We start from the raw sequence: 19,078 nt of genomic DNA on the forward strand, positions 1-19,078 counted from the left end.
TTTCGAGGATTTTGGAAAACATTTAAAGGGCTTTTGCGGGTCAAGTGCAATCAGAGTTTTTTCAGACAGGAAGCCCTTTGACCACGGTATTTTCAGACAGGATGTAATGTTTTTGAAGTTTGGAAAATTATTTGCAACAGTTGCACTAAGTTTGAAGAGTTTTATCCATATTGACCACAACCAGATAACTGCTCATATTCTGGTAATTATTAGTTAAAAAAGATGGCCTGATGATACTAGCTATGTAATACAGGTTGGTTAGTGTTGGAATTAATTGGTTCTCTTTCCAAAATCAAGGAGGCCAGCGCAGACTATACAGTTAAGCTCTTTGTCAAGCCTGGCTACTCACACTTTCATGAGAATCTAAGTATATGAAACAGTTTCAAGTTACAGGCCGAAATGCAGAACAGTGCGCAACAAAATGTTCCTCAACACGCAATACTCACAATCATTTATTTTAATAGGGTGCAGACAGTGCATAATACACAGCACTGAACAAGGCGTCTATGTTGGCCTCAATATTTACCAGCATTGTGTTGTAGTGCCAACAAACAAGGTTAGTTATGCCATTTCATGTAACCCATAAGCCCTCAAGCACTGTGGATCAACAATATTAACACAATATTTACAGAGTAATAGGATTTGCTTGTAGTAATACTTAGTACTCACTCTTCAAGCTGTAAAACGGGTGTCATGCCACCATGTCAAGGTCAATAATTTCAACCTGCACATTTATCAACTCCACACTATAAACTACCACTATAGTGTCATGGTAAACTCACAATGGAAAGGGTAGATTTACTATTGTAACTCGACCTCTCCTTACCTTTATAATATCTTGGTTGATACTGTAGAACCTATAAAAGTGTAGTTCGATATTAAAACTTCAGTGTTGTGAGTCCCCACCATTCAAGCACTGAGGTCAACTTACTTTCATCAGAAGGAGAATTTTCATTTTTGTTGCAACCTTCATTGCTATTACTAAGGCAAAATATGACAGTAATTGCACCTCTTGCCATAAAAAGGATAACTGGATTAAATGCCAGACCAGCACCCAGTTGAGTGTGGTAAACCTGTCCCAAAAATGCAAAACAGAAAACGTACTGGTACCTGCACTGGGGTCGGTCACCATCTTTGTATGATCTGTGTAAACATTACCGCAGTTTCTGCTTTGCTTTATATCTGGCAAAATGGCAGCCTCTATAAAGATGCTGTTGTCTGGGCAACAACAACACCCAGACAGTACAGAACACAGGTAACCTCTGTGTTTTAATTATTGATGGCTGCAATGCCATCTGCAATGTGAGAACATGCCTATTCCTCGCTTCAGGCATTCGCAGCAACTTCTTTGTGGACATTCTCATTCTGGGACACACTAGTTTTGCTACTGGCTGGGGCATTACATCCATCATTGTTTAAGGACTTTGTGCCCCCTTTTTCTATTGAGTCTGAAGTATTCAGAGGCTTACACATGAAGCAAAGGAACTTGAAGCACGCCAACAAGCCCTCTGAGATGCTGGAAGAAAAAAGTTTCTTGCAAGGATGGCAAAACTGGTAGAACACAAGCATGAACAAAACAGAAAAGCAGTAACCTATCAGTAGCTGCAGGACTAGCAAAGGGGCACACACATATGTGTAGACATCAGTTTTAAAGATGTACCACAATAGCAGGAGAAAGGCGTTCTCAATAAACCGTAACATGTAATACACAGCCATTCTGTACCAGTTCTGGGATTTGTTAATCAAGTCTGGATCATTTAGTTTCAACTGAACAGCCGACCAGCAGAACATGTTAATGCCTGCATACAAGAATGTCAAAAGACACAGAACGATTGTAGTGCCCAACCTCGACAGAGCCTTTTCTAAGTTCTCAGGGAAAGGGGATTTGCTCTGCCAGTAGAGGATCCAGGGGTAGAAGAAGAAAACAACGAAGTTCACCAGCACCACTGGGAGAATCCAGATTTGCAGGACGGAGCTGAATAGGACCAGGACAGTGACTCTAGTGGCGATCTCCAGGCTCCTCCAGAGGAATACGCACAGGTAAGCCACAGGTCTCACGCTAATCTCGTAATCGTCATATTTGATCTTAATTGCCAGGATGTTGCAGCGTAGGGCCCCATAGACAATGGAAAGCAGAGAGATGGTCATGCAGACCCCTGCAAAGGAAAAAAACATTGTCAGTGCAGATGAACTTTGAACGTGCTGAAGCCTTTCTCATGCACACAATGAATGATTCGTCAGAGATGTAAACTGTACAAGAGATCAAACTGATATAGTCAATGTGAAAGGATCCTCAGATATTTTAGAGTATGGGGCCATAACTCAATGTCGGAGCTATAGCTGAGATACAGGAGACACAAGGTTAAAGCTCTTGCCCACCAGAGGCTGTGTTCTATGGGGACGCTTCACAAGAAAAGGTGTACTTAGGAATTGTGCCTAATCTCTATTTGTAGACCCTATTGATTGTGACAGATAGAAAAATTAATTGAGGCCCAGGGAGATTAATTGTGTAAAGTGTAAATGTAAATGTGTGACTACTTTCTCTAAATCTAACAACCTGGGGCCTGATTTAGAGTTTGGTGGATGGATGCTCCGTCACAAGTGTGACGGACATCCCACATGCAGTATTACGAGTGCACTAGGAAATAATGCACTCGTAATAAATTTAACAAACTAGACTGCATCTTATTGTCTTGATTTTTCCATGTCTGAGGCTCAGGAATAGCAAAGTAGCTTGTCCTTATTTATAAGTTACACTTTTAATCCTTTGCTATTTTCTTTCAAACCTAGTTCGTCACACACAGCTAGCTGATAAGAACTTAACGTGTGAACTGCCGATCCTGCCTGGTGATAGAGCTTGCTCACAAACAGAATGGCAGCTGGAGGATTACTTAGGTTATTACACCATTTTATTAATCATTTTAGTAGACAAAAACTGCATTATGAAGCACTTTTGACACCTATTGGACTACAAGCACCAGAATCCAACTCTTTGTTTGAAGAAAGCATAGAGGTAGAAAACTAGTGCCCAAAGGACCTTTGCTAACTGACACGCGCTCCACAAACCTATAATAAACATAGTGTGGGTACATATTGCATGTTTTATGGAATGCACATTTGGTTCTTCCCATTTTCCAGGTCCAGAAAGACTACTGGTCTCATTAGCCAAACACTAAGATGCCACTGTTAGTCCAAAGCTAACTTTAAATATTGTGACACTACATGCTGTAGGAAAAAAATATTACAGGAAAACAAAATAAGAACAAATTTTTTTTATAAATAACTGGCAAAAATTACAATTGAAACATGATTTACTCGCTGAGTAGATGGTGCCATATCAGTTCAATGTCTCCTCTTCAGCACAGTTAAAAAAAAACATTGCTGAATTTGAATTTGACAACACAATGAAATTCACAATACAATTCAAACCCATGTTCTACAAAAGTTTTTCACTACTGCTAATCTAACAGTCATAATGTGTAATTTTACATAGTGGGGGCATAACACATTGGTGAAATGTTAAATTGGCTCGGGTAGCAAAATATAAATAGTTTTTGAAATAACATGGCTACTAATCATAAATTATTTAAAAGCAAAATTAGTTGACATCAAAATACAAATTTACAAACAAAAAAACATTGCAGTGAAGAGCAGAAAGTCTAACAATTTGGCAAATACAAGGGACAGGATCAACAGAAACACAAAATGTGTGTGCAGAGCGATAATCTCTGCCCTTAAGTATACATAATGTATGCACATCATTTTATATATATATATATATATATATATATATATATATATATATATATATAACATTAACAATGTCTATGCCATATAGCTATTATCTTTCAGACAAATCACTGTGTATAAGATATTTCAAAACTAAATCAGACTTCATTTGAAATTCAATGTGAGGTAGATACTTAAAAGCTAAGGTTACTATTCCCGTCTTTCTTCCAATTTTGTTTTTAAAAAGTTTTAAATTGCAGATAAGAATTCAATGTACAGAGCTTTTCTCCATTCCGCAGGAGAAGTCTAAGTACTGTACAATTAGAGACTTGCACTTACATGATGTAATGATGTGATGCTTTATATGTTTCATTACTTTTTTCACATAATTCCTAACCTGTTTACAGATGACAAAGCTGTTGTTAATAAAAAATGTAAATTATGTTAAGAATTCCTGAAGAAGGCTTTAACATTTCGTTTCTGAAGAACCAAAATGCAGTGTCAACAGGGAATAGTCAAATCGTGTAACTATTTTGGATCAATGTTCATCAAAAAACCTATGCATTAAATGTTAGCCAGTTAATGTACTGGTATGGTTTTAAAGGTAAGAAGTAGGATATAATTGTAATAAGCATACATTTGATGGTTTTAAACTGTGGTACCACTGGGGAAGGTGTTACATAAATTACATATTATGATTTTTTGAATTTTTGTATCTAATAACTTTTATACTATTCAAATTTGGAACACCTTTAAGGTTGAAAAGAAATGCAGTTATTACTTTGATAAACACAAAATGTATACAATGGAACAACTAAACGAACTAGGTAGGGTTTATAGCTAGAGAGTTGGAAGGATCACAGAAAGTTTTTGAGTATGGTCTTAAGTGAAAATGACTACTGAGCATCAAGCAAAGTATCTTGTTTTAAAAAAAATATAAAGGGCTTCGAAATGTAAATGTACAGTGCCCAAATGCCATTAGGGGTCAACTCTTTCTTTGCACCACCACAAAAGGGAAGCATGTGTGTCTCCCCCATCCCAAACTAGCAGCACAGTGCCACAAGTGTTTCTCTAGCCCATGTCAGTGCCAGGACTGCAAGCCACCAGATGCTCACAGCAGTTCTAGAAGACTCCACTGCTTCCGCACAGTCTCTTTGCACTTCACTGTTCATAACAAGTGAAAAACAAAATAAAGAACCTTTACCACGGGGGTGATGAGCAGCAAGGGGAGTGCTTTGAGCAGTGTCAGGATTGGCCGCAGGGCAGGCTGGGAGCCTGTGTCTGCCTTCTGGAGCGACGAGGAACAGAGGAACAGCGCACGGAGGAGGAGGTAAGTGTTTTTGTTTTTATAAAATTTTTATTTGCACCCCTGTGCATGTGCAGCCCACCCCCTTCTTGTTGTCGTGAACAGCGACTGGCCTCTAGTTGGCGGTATACACCCTTGTCCAAGTAGGGACCACAATCCTAGTCAGGGTAAGTCACACACAATCCAAATTATCCTGTGCCCACACTCTGGTAGCTTGGCACTGAGCATCAAGCTTAATTTAGAAGGCAATGAGTAAAGTATTTTGTGCAATAAATCATACAGTAACACAGTGAAAACACCACAAAAATACACCACACAGGTTTAGAAAAATATGATATTTATCTAGTTGAAATAAGGTAAAATGATAAAGATTCAATGAGCACATGTTGAGATATCACTTTTGAAAGATTAAAAAGAGTCTTAAGTCTTAGAAATCAACAGTTGTCTCTTGATTACCCAAAGTACCTGGTTTGCATCAAAAATAACACACACACAGACTGCAGAGGAGGAGATACATGGAAAAATATGGTGTGCATCAGAATTTCCAATGCGGCACAGATGATGTATTGTTTCTTTCCACGCTGCAAGGGACTTTTCGTCATTTCTTGGCACACCGTATTGGTTCCTCACTGCGATGCGGGGATCTTTTTGACACCTAGAGGTGATGCGGGAAAATCCTGGATGTGCTGGAAGAAGCCACAACATTGCGTTGATCCTGTAGGGCGATGCCTTGAATTTTCTGTCGCACAGAAGGCTCTGCATTGATTTTCCACTCAGGGAATCAGCTGTGTTGTTCCGGTTCGGCTGGGTGTCGATCCGATAGGGCTGTGCATCAAATTTTCTGTTGCAAGGCAGTCACTGCGTCGAATCTTCACTTGGGAAGTTGGGCTGCGTCGTTCTGGTTCGGCTGTCTAGGTCATAAAAGGGCTGTGCTTCATTTCCAGCAGGCTGTGTATCGATTTTCCGCACACAAGGAGTTTCCTGAAGAGATAAGGGCCTGATTTATACTTTTTTAGCACTGCATTTGCATAATTTTTTTACACAAAAGCAGCGCAAACTTACAAAATACAATTATATTTTGTAGGTTTGCGCCGCTTTTGCGTAAGAAAATTAAGCAAATGCGGCGCTAAAAAAGTATAAATCAGGACCTAAGTCCTTTTGGCCCTAAGACTTCAGAAAACAAGAGGCAAGCTCAATCCAAGTCCTTGGAGAGCACTTCTCAGCAAAGTCAGAAGGCTGCAGGGCAACAGCAGGGCAGCATTCCTTCTCAGCAAAGCAGTCCAGATGAGTCCTTTGGACAGCTAGGCAGTTTCTCTTGATAGGTTGCAGGTTCAGGTCCAGAGGTGACTGATTTGGGGGGGGGGTCATAAACCCCGTTTAATACCCAAAAATGCCTTTGAAGTGGGGAAGACTTCAGAGAGTGATTTTGAAGTACACAAGTTCCCCTTTCAGTACAGGTCTGTCTACCAGGGTCCCAGTAGGGGGCTTGGTAGTCCATTGTGTGAGGGCAGGACACTAGCCTTTGAGATGTAAGTGTCAGGCCCTCCACCCTTCCAGCCCAGGAAGACCCATTCAGCATGCAGATGAGCGCAGGTGTGACTGAGTGCCCTGTGTTTGTGGCTGTCTGGGTGAAATGCACAATTAAGCTGTCAGCCAGCCCAGCCCAGATGTTGATTGGAAACAGACTGTAAGACACAGGTGGATTTTAAGTGCAGAGAAATGCTCACTTTTGGCATTTCTAAAATACTAATATACAATCCAACCTCACCAATAAGCAGGATTTTCCATTACCATCCTGACCATACTAAATATGACCTGGTTCCCCTTTTCTGATCAGTTTATGAGGGTAGCCCTGATGCTAGCCTATGAAAGGAGCAGGTCTCACAGTAGTGGAAAACAAATGTAGGCGTTTTCCACTACCAGGGCATATAACACACACAGGTACATGTCCTGCCTTTTCCCTACATAGCACCCTGCCCTATGGGTTACCTAGGGCCTACCATAGGGGTGACATATATCTAGAAAAAGGGGAGTTTAAGGCTTGGCAAGTACTTTTAAATGCCAAGTCGAAATGGCAGTGAAAACTACACACACAGGCCTTGCAATGGCAGGCCTGAGACATGGTTAAGGGGCTACCTATGTGGGTGGCACAATCAGTGCTGCAGGCCCACTAGTAGCATTCAATTTACATGCCCTGCGCACATGTAGTACACTTTACTAGGGACTTACAAGTAAATCAAATATGACATTTGGGAATGAACAAGTGTTATCATATTTAAGAGAGAGGGCATATGCACTTTAGCACTGGTTAGCAGTGGTTAAGTGCGCAGAGTGCTAAAACCAGCCAAAACAGTGCCAGAAAAGTGGAGGGAGGCAGGCAAAAAGTTGGGGGATGACCACCCTAACGCTGTCAGGTCTAACACTTCTGCTATAATCCAAAGGAAGAGAGCCCACCGTCCTTTCTCTGCTTGTTGTTATAAAATACTTGTATGCAGTAGCGTATCAAGGATGTTATTGAGTCTGTTGCAGTCAAGGAAATGGCCCATTTGACTGCTACTAGGGTAGTAAAATACAGCAATTATGTTGGTTCTATGGGCCACTCGTACGAGTTGCAGTTCTGTTTGCTATTGTATTATTTTGCGTTCCACAGTAATGAGTTATGAGTATAAGTACATCTGCTTGCATATTTATAAAGTATGATTAATCAAATGTGATCTACCTTTGGCCATTAACTACTAAGGGTGCTTTGGGGTTGATTATACTGCATGTGCATACAGTTCAGTTTACTTACCACCAGTTTATCGATAAGCGAAAAGATGACACCAGCACAAACAAAAAATGCTCAATAAAACAGTGTTATATCCCACATGCTGTGTGACATGCCCATCAAACTCTTCACTCAGAAATGCAGGTGTGGTCAAACGTATAAGACGACGATCCCATTAAGGTAAATGGGAACATACACATAAAAGTGGGCGACATCCTTAAATTAAAGGCCATAGCATTTTTCTTGTCAGGTGGGTGAATTAAGAAGTTAAAAAAGGTTGAAACCGCGAAATGTAGAAAAGTTGACAGATTTGCTGTCAAGCGTTAATTGCCCTTTTTTCACTATGCTCCCTGGTCTTCACCAGGCGGTACAGTCCTCCTTTGAAGTCGAAGTCCTGAGCAGGCACAATCTTTTACTTCAGTACATATTGATTCAGAACAATACCCATGCCGTTTCCAAAAAACTTCAAAGCCCATTGAATACTCTAAAGAATGATACTATTTCAAATAATGTTCACTGTCTAAAAACTCTCCATCTTTATATATATATATATATATATCTGTATATATATATATATATATATATATATATATATATATATATATATATATATATCTTTATATATATATATATATATATATATGTTATGTAGGATCACATACCATATCAGCAAAAAAAAAAACTTTCTTCAGACTAATCCAGCCATTAAAGTTGCACAAAAAAGGAGTACATTAAATACAATTTCAAAACATAAAAGGTACCAGAAAGTAGGAGGCAAATAAAACAGTATTACAATGTAGTATCTATTAAGAATCTTCAGAGCACTTAAAATGAAGTTTAATATTGCAGAAACAATGTCTAAGTTTCCCAAATACTGTAAACAAATCAAATCCTGCTCCTGTGATCTAAACCCAGAAGCTTTCAGCACTGGTCATAGGAATTTCCATCTCTGTGGAACATAGAGTGCAGAACAAGACAAAATGCTTTGTACAATGATGCGTGGAGCCATCACAGAGCACGGTGAAAGTGAGAGGAACGAAGGCCCATATTTATACTATTTTTGAACCGCATTTGCGTCATTTATTGACGCAAATGTGGTGCAAACTTACAAAGTATAAAAGTATTTTCTAAGTTTTTTGATGATGATGATGCTAATGAGCATTAAAAAAGTATAAATTTGGGCCCAGGTGCCTTGCACTGTGAAAGCTGCCAGAAAGTGTATAGGTTGCGGAAGAAACCTAGTAAGCAGAAATTTGTATCTCATTTACGAGGTACTGCAAATACAATGGAGGCTGTACTGGGGACTTAACAATAGGAACAGCCTGCTCTCTATATCTATTACTAGAGCGAGCCTGATTGAAATGGTCGTAATAGCGATCTTTAATGGTGGCAGGTGATACTTTTCTGAGGGAATCTGGATTGGAGAAATATTGTGGGTAGCCCATATTGGTAAAGCTAAGTTCGATATACTGGATCCATGGTGTGTCCAGAGACTTATCCAAGGATCCACCCTAAGGCTGTCAGGTCTAACAGTTTGTGTCCTAGTCTTTTGGCAAATCTAAAAACAGTTCCTTGTTTAGACAATTTGGGACCACATTTCATTATATAGGATTTTGTATGGTTAGTCCTGAAGCCTAGACGGTCCATGAAGTTTTTAAAAGCATCTATAAGAGTTTGAAGGCCATTTGCAGTTCTTGTTATTAAAACTGCATCATCTGCGTAGAATAATATGGGGGCTTGACATGAGCCAATCTTGGGGGTGTCATTTCCCTTACTACAAAGGAAGTCCTCTAGCCCATTCATATAAATTAAGAAGAGTAAGGGTGCTAAGTCACATCCTTGCCTTACTCCTGTCGTGGAGGAGAAATCCTCAGTTAAATCCCCCTGCTTGCTATATCGTACCTTTGCAGTAGTATGGGCACGAAGTCTATGGAGCAGGATGATTATACCGGCATCAATCCCTTGCTGTGCCTTAGTTGGGGATGTCATGTCCAAAAAGGCAAGATGGGCACAAGTTTTCTTTGCCTTTGTGTACTTTTGGACAACCAGGGATAGATTTAGGGATTGTTCTGTCATGTCTAGACTGGGTTGAAACCGAATTGGACATCTGAGAGCCCTTTAGTCTCGACTGCCTAAGTTTCCAGTTCGGCCAGAACTACCCTTCCCAAAATTTTGGGAAGCAGGGAGATTGGATGATAGCAAGCCGGGAAGCAGGGAGATTGGACGATAGCAAGTTGGTTGGCTCTTGTCCCCCTTTTAAAAAGGTCAAGTTCCGACTAGAGGGCCAACAATGGCACATCTAATTACATTTGTTAAAAGGGGAGCCCGGAATTGAAAGTGGGCTTTACAGAGATCAAGGGGAATTCTATCAGGCTGAGGGCCTTGTTTGAATGGCTACTCAAAATGGCTAGAGCAACGTCTGAAACCTCAATTCACCTGCTAAGGGTTAGAGTAATACCCAACTCTTAAGTATTTATGCAGTGCAGAACCAAGGTATTCATTGGGGCGTCTGAGGAGAAGATTTTAGAGAAATCATCCACCTAGTCTTTCGCTGGTATTGTCGCCTTGGGCAGCCGATGCTCAAATTGGGGTACATTTTCAAGCACAATTCTATAAGGCGTGCATTCCTGTGGAATATGTGGACGGGAACTGGTTAGTTTATCTTGGCTTGGGCAATAAGAGGACTCTGAATCCCTCTTATGAAGCTCCTGGTTTCAGAAGGGTTGCTGGTGCCCTTGGGCACAGTGGGATGGCTGGCTTCTTTGCACGTTTGAGGTAGCCAAAGCTTGTCTGGCACAGGATGATGAATGCAGACTCATATTTCCTTCCCTTTGATGTGTTGGCGAGGTTAGACTTGGGAGGCTGGGTACTTGTATTTGAGCTAATTGACTGGTCAGGGAGCTCGTGACGTTTTTGCATTAACTGAAGCAGACTATCCATCATCAGACTTTTTCTGGGCAATTGAATAAGATCTAGTTTTCCTTCCATGGCAGTTAATTTCAACATAACTGAGGCACAGAGCTGCAAAATGTTTTTAAAACAATTATCAAGCTGGTCCAGCCTGGCAGAACAATTTGAAATGAATGTTCTCATATCAGGTTTAGTAGTAAAAGGCTTTTTAACCAAATTTTTCCCCACACTTTTTTCCCATTTACACCTGGTTTACCTAGGAGCACAGATGTAGACTTCACATTGTTAAGGTTTATGGATTCAGTCCTAACTGCCTCTTGTCTCCTTCTTTTTGAGGGGGCACTGTCTGAATTTGACAATAGGTCGATACCCTCAGCTCCTTGGGAGTCTTGGGTAACACATGGGTTTTGCAGACCCAATTCCTGCAAAGACATTTTGGGCAAAAAGGGTGATTGGGCACAATTTGAGCAGCCTGGCACAGTCTGGCTTGGAAGCACTGCCAGCGTGTGTTCAATGGGGTGCCGGCATGTGTTCAATGGGGTCAGCCGCCACAGACTTTATGCTTACAGAAGTGTCATCTTTAAGAGCAGGCAGGACAGGTTTTTTCAACTTAGAATCCATACTGTCCTCCACTCGATCACTCTCTGATTCAATTGCCCCCATGACAGATGTTAGGTAACTAGTGATAGATTAAGTGCTGGTTCCCCACTTATTAGCACAAGCAGAAGCATGGCTCCCTTTACTTTTCTCCATTTCTCACCTGTGTACCTGCTGACAATTTGTGGAGGCTGCCTACACGGGCAGAGTCAAATTGTTTTAGGTTTATTTTCGGTTTCATTCACCATCGAGTTTGAGAACCGCAGAGGTCCCCCTGTCCTCAACACACATTGGTATTCAGACTAGAGGGCACCCAGAGGGGTTATGCTTTATGAGACAGCGGATAAAGTCTGCCAGCCATAAACCCCAAGGATGAAGGGGGGTGGCCCAGCCCAGCCTTGATCGGCAGCAGATGGGCACAGACGGGCCGACTCTTGGCCCAGGCTTCACCCAGGCATGAGTCCGGGCATGTCCCACGCCACGGTACTTGGGCATCACTTAAGTACTGGTAAAATGCCCCCAGGTGTGAAGGGAAAACCAGCCGTATCCAAGTGCAGACTGGGAGACGAAGTCCCACCCCAGCTTTAGCACCAGCACAGTCACTCTGAAAACAGCTCATCCCGCACCGTGGGGATTGGGTGCCACTTATGTACTGGTGAAATGCCCCCAGGAGTGAAGGAGAAACAAGCGGGATCTAAGTGCAGGCTGGGGGACAAAGTCCCACCCCATCTTTAGCACCAGCACAGCACAGTCACTCTGAGCTGCTGGATTCCGGTAAGTGTCCCGGGTCCAATCCTCCTTTGCCATTCCACCCCTGCACTTCTTGAGCCTCTCCTGCAAACTCAGACGGGAGGCTGTTTGAGGCTTCTCTTTGATGACAAGTTGACCTTCAAATCTCCTTGCAACATGCAGGACTACAGAGAAATACTCTCAAAACGTTTGATGTTATCCAAAATCTTCAAAGCACTGGTATAGACATGATCCTGCATTCTCCGCTCACCTTTCCCCCAGCTAGCAGTCAATTAAAATAGGACATGTTGGGACTAGATATGGGTCTCAATAACACATATTATTTAAGCTTAAAGATGTAGTTCAGCTTATTGTTTTTATTTGTACTACATAAATGGCCGATATAAATATCAATAGTTTTCTTTCTCAATGGTTTGTCACGTTTAAAACAATATGAATTCTATGACTGACGTGCTGCAGTATATCACTATTCTGCTGTTCTCTAGATGCCACCATATTTAACTTTAGGTTATAGTGAAAGGTGTCACCTACCTTGACCATGACTGAAACACTTGGCACACATTTTCTGATGCCATTTTAGAGGATAGCTGGCGAGCTCCTTTCTCATTCATTCTCTGTTTAATTTAACCTATTTTGAAACCCTTTCGTTGCTAGGCCTTTTCTCCCTAAGTGCTGAGCCCTTTTTTGGCTATTTGGGGTAGTTTGGTCTTAGACCTTCATAACCTTTTATTCACATAAGCTATCTATGCCACATTTGTGTCCTTTATTTCAATATCATGGGGATTATGAAGGTGAGCAGGGTTTGTGGATTCCCCTGGAAGGGACTGAGAAAATAGTCAAACTATAGCAACATTTTGAGTTTTTTGAGAAAAATAGGGAAAATGTGCTCCAGATAAAAGCGTCTGTGGGTAGCAAAAGCCCTTGCTCAAGGGGCCACTTCCCCCTCCCTGGTGTCTAGTTGATGGATCTCTGCTTGGGGATAGCCCTCCTGAGGATTCAGTAGGGAGGGGTACTGTTGGAATGGGGAGATCCTCCCCTTTCCATTGACACCTCTCCTGTCTGTCCTGTCTGTCTCAGTGCTAGGGGCACTGAGATAGTCCCCTGAGTGCAGAGGAAGTAAAAGTGAAATGAGCCAATCAGCTCATTTCACTTTAGTTATTAGTGAAATGATGTCAGTGCACCAAGCGCGCTGATTGTCTTTTCACTGACAATGAAGAAAGAGCCTCCAAAGCTGGGGAAGCTCTCCTCCAGCTTCCGAGGCTGTTTCTTTGTGCAGGAAATCCCTCTGGTGCCCGCACCAGAGGGATTTCCAGTGCCATGTGCGTGGAGGGCTGGGAGCTGTTCGACTCACATGAGCACTGCGCCACCTGACTTCTCCCAGTCATCCGACACACTCAAAAAGTTAATGTAAGTTTTCACTTTTTAAAAACAAATAGGAGCGGTAAAAGTAAAACATATTCTTGTTTTTTTTCACCATTCAAGAATGTAATGTCATGTTTCCAAAAAAATATAATTCCAAGAGGCACATTAAAGAAACAACATACTATATTTATTACCACATTTGAACCAGACTGCCCCCCACATATTCCAACCATCAACCGGGTTACCAAGTTTCACTGTTGGGAACACAACTCTCCTACTATTAACAGGACATGACTGGCAATCACGCATATCACTGGTGGGCTGGAGGCCGGTTTTGAAAGCCTAGGGCTGCTACTGGTGCCTGTCACTTTCCCCAGCTCCCCAAATCTAATTACAGCAGGCACACTGAAGCTTCAGGACTGTTAGAAATGGGGAATGTAGATGGCAGTGGTTTGCACCCTGTCCAAGTAGGGACCCTCACTCTAGTCAGGGTAAGGAAGCCACACAACTAAGATAACCCCTGCTCTCTCCCTTGGTAGCTTGGCATGGGCAGTAAGGCTTATCTCAAAGGCAATGTGTAAAGTATTTGTACACTCTCATACACACAGTAATACAGAGACAACACACCAAAGTACTCCACACCAGTTCAGAAAGATAGCCAATATTTATCTGAGTTAAACAAGAATAAAACGACAAAAATCCAACATACACAAGCAAAGATATCACTTTTAAAAAGATGCAAAGAGTTGTAATCCAGAGGAATCAATGGTTGCCTTTTTTTAAAATACACTACTTGGGATGCATCAAAAACAAAGACGATGCGGGCCGCATAGGAGGTGAGGCACCACAAAACAAAGTGATGTGCCGGTTCTTTAATGTACAGGGGAGGTGATGCGCCAGTTCCTTACTGACATGGGAGGTGATTCATAAATTCTCTCCTCACAGGAGAGCTGGTGCATCGGTCTCTTACTAGCAGGGAATCTTATGTGTTGGTTCCTTACTGGCAGGGGAGGTAATGTGTTGGTTCTCTCCCTGTAGGAGAGATGATGCATGGCCTTCTGGTCGTGCAGCCTCAGTTCCTTGCTGTGGTGTGGGGTTGATGCGAAAATGACACCCAGGCATAGTGTGTGGGAAAATCCAGACGCACAGGATGATAGAGCCACAATGAAACAGGCGCTGCATCGGTCCTACAGGTGCTGTGTCGATCCTTCCACCGCAAGGCAGGCGCAGTGACGATTCTTCTGCTACACGCCCAACGATGCGTTGATATTCAGTCATGGTGGTCCGATGCATGGATTTTCTTCATCAGGTCACCAGTTTCCACTTCTAAGGGCCCAGGTACTGGATTTTGCACACTTGGTGAGTCAGGACTCTCAGCAGAAGACTCCAGGCACTGGCAGATGAAGTCTTTGATGTCCCTGAGACTTCTCAGCAGGAGGCAAGCTCATTTCAAGCCCTTGGAGAGCCTTGAAAAGCAGGATGTAGAAAGCAAAGTCCATTCCTTTCACCCCAGGACAGAAGCAGCAAGCAGCAGTCCAGCACAACAAAGCAACAGGCAGAGAGACAGTTCCTCCTACAGCATCCATCTTTTCTTTCGGGCTGAATGCCCTCAGTCCAGAAGTGTTATGAAATTGTGGTCTGAGAGACCCAATACTCAAACTAATTTCTGCCTTTGAAGTAGGCAAACTTCAAATGAAAGTTTTTGTATTGCACAAGACCCTGTCGCTCTCTGTCCGGGCCACAGAGACACTCCAGAGGGTTGGAGACTGATTTGTGTAAGGACAGACACAGCCCTATTCAAGTGCAAGGGTCAGCTCCCCACACCACTCTAGCCCAGGAAGACCCATCAGGATATACAAGACACACCTCAGCTCCTTCTGTGTGACTGGCTAGAGTGAATTCACAAACAGCCCAACTTTCATCCTAGGCCAGACATGTATTCCACAAGCAGGCAGAGACACAGAATGGTTAGGCAAGAAAATGCCCACTTTCTAAAAGTGCCATTTTCAAACGTACGATTTAAAAACCAACTTCACCAAAAGATTCATTTTTAAATTGTTATTAGACCCCAAGCTCCATATTGCTATCTGCTGACAATGGGAAATTACACCTAAAACATATTTCAAGGCAAACCCTATGTTAACCTATGGGAGAGCTAGGCCTTGCAATCGTGAAAAACACATTTAGCAATATTTCACTATCAGGACATGTAAAACAGACCAATACATGTCCTACCCTTTAAATAGACTGCACCCTGCCCATTGGGCTGCATTGGGCCTACCTCAGGGGTAACATACATGTAGTACGTCGCCGGTCATATGAACAGGTTAAGCAAAAACTTAGAGCGATGCAGCTTTCATACATGTTCCTCTTCCCGGCACGGCTTAAAGTCCTTATGGCAGGAAAGGCGTATTTCTTTGAATCCCCCGAGGAGGCGTGGGACTGGCTGACCGAGGGGGGCGCTGGGGCTCGGAGGGGACCCCTTGGACCGATGGGGAGATCTTCCAGAGGAGGGCCCCCCCCTGACGGGACCTGAGAGGAGCCGGAGACGTACAAGGTCTCGGCGAGGGAGGCGAGGGGGCTCTGACAACCCCTTAGACGGAGAGGCGGCTCAGGACCCCAGTTCTCAGATGAAAGAGGTCCCTGCTGGGACCCCGGAGGCCCGAGACACGACATGGGCCGCAGATGACGACCGTCTGAGTCAGTCCCCGGCGCTCGGCTGACATGAGACACTCGGCCCACATCGGGGTGCACGGAGATTGGCTGGCGCCGCCTGGTGTTCCTACCCGCGGACCCAGGGAGAAGCCTAATTCGCATCTTATCGTCTCTTTGTTGCTGGTCACATATGGCTTGATTTCCGATTGTTGATTGCAGATGATCCGATTGAATGGAGGGGTCCACCACTCCACTCCAACGACAGTCCTTCTGACTGTGTTGTTTTGGTTGGGTAATTGGATGATAGATGCCTCCTGGGTAGAAGTATGGGGTGGGGGGCGGTTGGGGGGTGTGAAGCTTGAAATGGGGTTTTATAGAAGTGTTTTAATAAGTTTCCTTTGTTGTTTTAGTATTTTATTGTTAAATTTGAAACGGTTGTCCCTACACCTCCTGACAGATGCTCGACAATCTATGATATCCACGCAGCCCACGCCTGTCCCTCACTGACACAGGTCATCTCCTGGAGCGTGAACGGTCTGTTAGATAAGATCAAGAGGTCCACAGTATTTAATATTCTCCGCAGGTACTCCCCCTTGGTGGTCCTACTACAAGAAACCCATCTCCTTGGGTCTAGGTGCCCATGTTAGCACAAGGGGGATTTGATAGAGTCTTTCACGCGGGCTTCTCCAGAGGCCCTAAAGGGGTTGCCATTCTACTCCACCGTTCACTACCCATGGCGATTACAGCCATGCACTCCGACCCGCAGGGCAGATTTGTAGCATTCACGGGGTCGCTCCACGGTTTACCGTTCAATCTTGTATGTGCATATGCTCCCCCAGCTAGACTTGATACCTTCCTACTTGCACTCTGTCAGGTGGTGGCGGGACTCCCTCAGGGTACCACGCTAATAGGAGGGGACTTTAACGCTGTTCTTGATCCCAAATTGGACGCTCCGGTAGCGTTACTGCTAGCAGATCTGGCCGTGTTTCGCTCCTCGGTGACTGGACTGAGAGCCTTGGCTTATGCGAGGTTTGGAGAACCTGGCACCCTAGGAAGCGTCAATACACACACACGTCAGCCGCCCACCAGACGCATGCCAGAATAGATATTGTGTTTATGCCCGGCCTAAACATCGTTTACGTCACTGGGGCGGACATACTGCCGCGTGGAGTCTAAGACCACGTGCCAGTGCGGATCCGGCTGGGTGGTGTGGACCCCACCAGTCGCCCGGTGTGGTGTCTGAATGCTTGGTATCTGCAGGATAACGGCTACACTCTTGAGGTTAGAGATCATCTTGTTCAATACTTTGAACAGAACCCGGGATCGGTTCAGTCTCCAGGCATAGCGTGGGCTGCATGCAAAGCTACTCTTAGAGGACGTGCTAAATATCTCCTTCGCTCGCGCGAGTGCACTCGTAATTTGCGAGTGTCAGAACTGGAAGCTAGAGCGTTATGCCTGGAGAGCCAGCAAATGACCTCCGCGTCAGCCTCTAGCTTGAGGCAGCTCACCATTTTCAGAGATGAAATCAAACACCTAGTGTTAAAATCAGCAAAGCACATTTGGAGAGCATCAGCAGCCCGAGTGTATGGCTGGGGGGATAAAAATGGGAAGCTTTTGCACTGGCTGGCCACCCGAAATCATGGAGGACTCGGGCGCTCTCTCTAGGACACCCAATGAAATTGCACAGAGCTTTGCCTCCTATTATGCATGTCTATACGCGGAGCACCCCCAGCCTCCTGTTGAAAGAGAATCCCCTCTTCTAAACGATATCACTCTCCCCAGAGTCTCCCAAACGACAAGGGATAGCCTGGACGAGGCTATCAGCCTTGCGGAAATCACTGAGGCAATTGCCAACTTGGCGTCGGGTAAGACCCCAGGGCCAGATGGATTCCCAGCAGAGTTATACAGTAGATGTGCCGATATATTGGGTCCCCACCTGCTCAGTATGTATGAGGAAGCGGAGAGACAGGGCTGTTTCCCCTCTGGAATCGACCAGGCAACAATTTGTAGTGATCTCTCAGACCCAACACCCAGCGCGACATTGTTCGGCGTATCGGCCCATTTTGCTTTTAAACACTGAGATAAAAGTGCTGTCCTCAATTCTTGCCTCCAGGCTGAGAGAAGTAATGCCCTTGTTAATACACCCTGACCAATGCGGCTTCATGCCCTCGCGTAGCACTAGACATTGCATTAGATGTCTACACCTGGCCTTGACGCATCGCAGGACCCTGTCTCATTCCCCCTTGGCTCTACTCTTGCTCGACTTTGAAAAAGCCTTTGATACAGTAGACTGGTCCTACCTCGACTGCGTCCTGCAAGGGAACGGACTTGGGCCTAGATTCCGACTGCCCGGGTCCAAGTGAACGGAGTGGTCTCCGACCCGTTCCCCATTGGTCCTGGCACCCGACAGGGATGCCCGTTATCCCCCCTACTCTTCGTGCTAACAATAGAACCCCTGGCTAAGTTGCTACGAGAGGATCCCCTGATCGAAGGTTGGTCCTGGCCCGCTGGCCCTGAGGACCGCGTGGCGCTGTATGCGGACGATGCCCTTCTGTATATCTCTAACCCGGCCAAAAGCGGCCCTCGCATCCTGCAAATCCTGAGCCTCTTCTCGGAGGCCTCAGGACTGATTCTAAATCCTAGTAAATCTCTGTTGGTCTCCCTGCACCACTCCAGAGACTATTTTGACTGGCAACAAAATATCCCAGTTCGAAGAAACAGTTTTAAATATCTGGGAGTACAAGTCTCACTGCTCCCTGAGCTAACATGGGAGCTTAACGTTACACCACTTACTAGAAGAATTAAGAACGACCTCCAGCGTTGGAGGACCCTTCCCCTCAACTGGCTTGGAAGAATAGCACTCTACAAAATGATGATCCTACCCAGACTCCTCTATTTAATGCAAAATTTGCAGCACCCTATCCCCATGAGATGGTTCAGGGAGATGGACACGACGGCACGCCAATTCTTATGGAGCGGCACCCGCCCCAGACTAGCACTCA

General features: G+C 44.1%; 1 protein-coding gene across 2 annotated transcripts in view; it reads right to left on the reverse strand.

Annotated features, from left to right (window-relative positions):
• Nucleotides 1-442: 442 nt before the first annotated feature.
• The window catches only part of LANCL3 (LanC like family member 3), a 396,607-nt gene continuing 377,971 nt past the window's right edge, over nucleotides 443-19,078 (reverse strand). For both annotated transcript variants that reach the window (XM_069204602.1, XM_069204604.1), the window contains one exon: nucleotides 443-2,156. In XM_069204602.1, coding sequence (XP_069060703.1) covers nucleotides 1,327-2,156 — 830 coding nt within the window. In that variant the 3' untranslated portion in view covers nucleotides 443-1,326. The remainder of the gene's footprint in view (nucleotides 2,157-19,078) is intronic.

Source organism: Pleurodeles waltl, chromosome 8, assembly GCF_031143425.1.
Source record: "Pleurodeles waltl isolate 20211129_DDA chromosome 8, aPleWal1.hap1.20221129, whole genome shotgun sequence".
NCBI lineage: Eukaryota > Metazoa > Chordata > Amphibia > Caudata > Salamandridae > Pleurodeles > Pleurodeles waltl.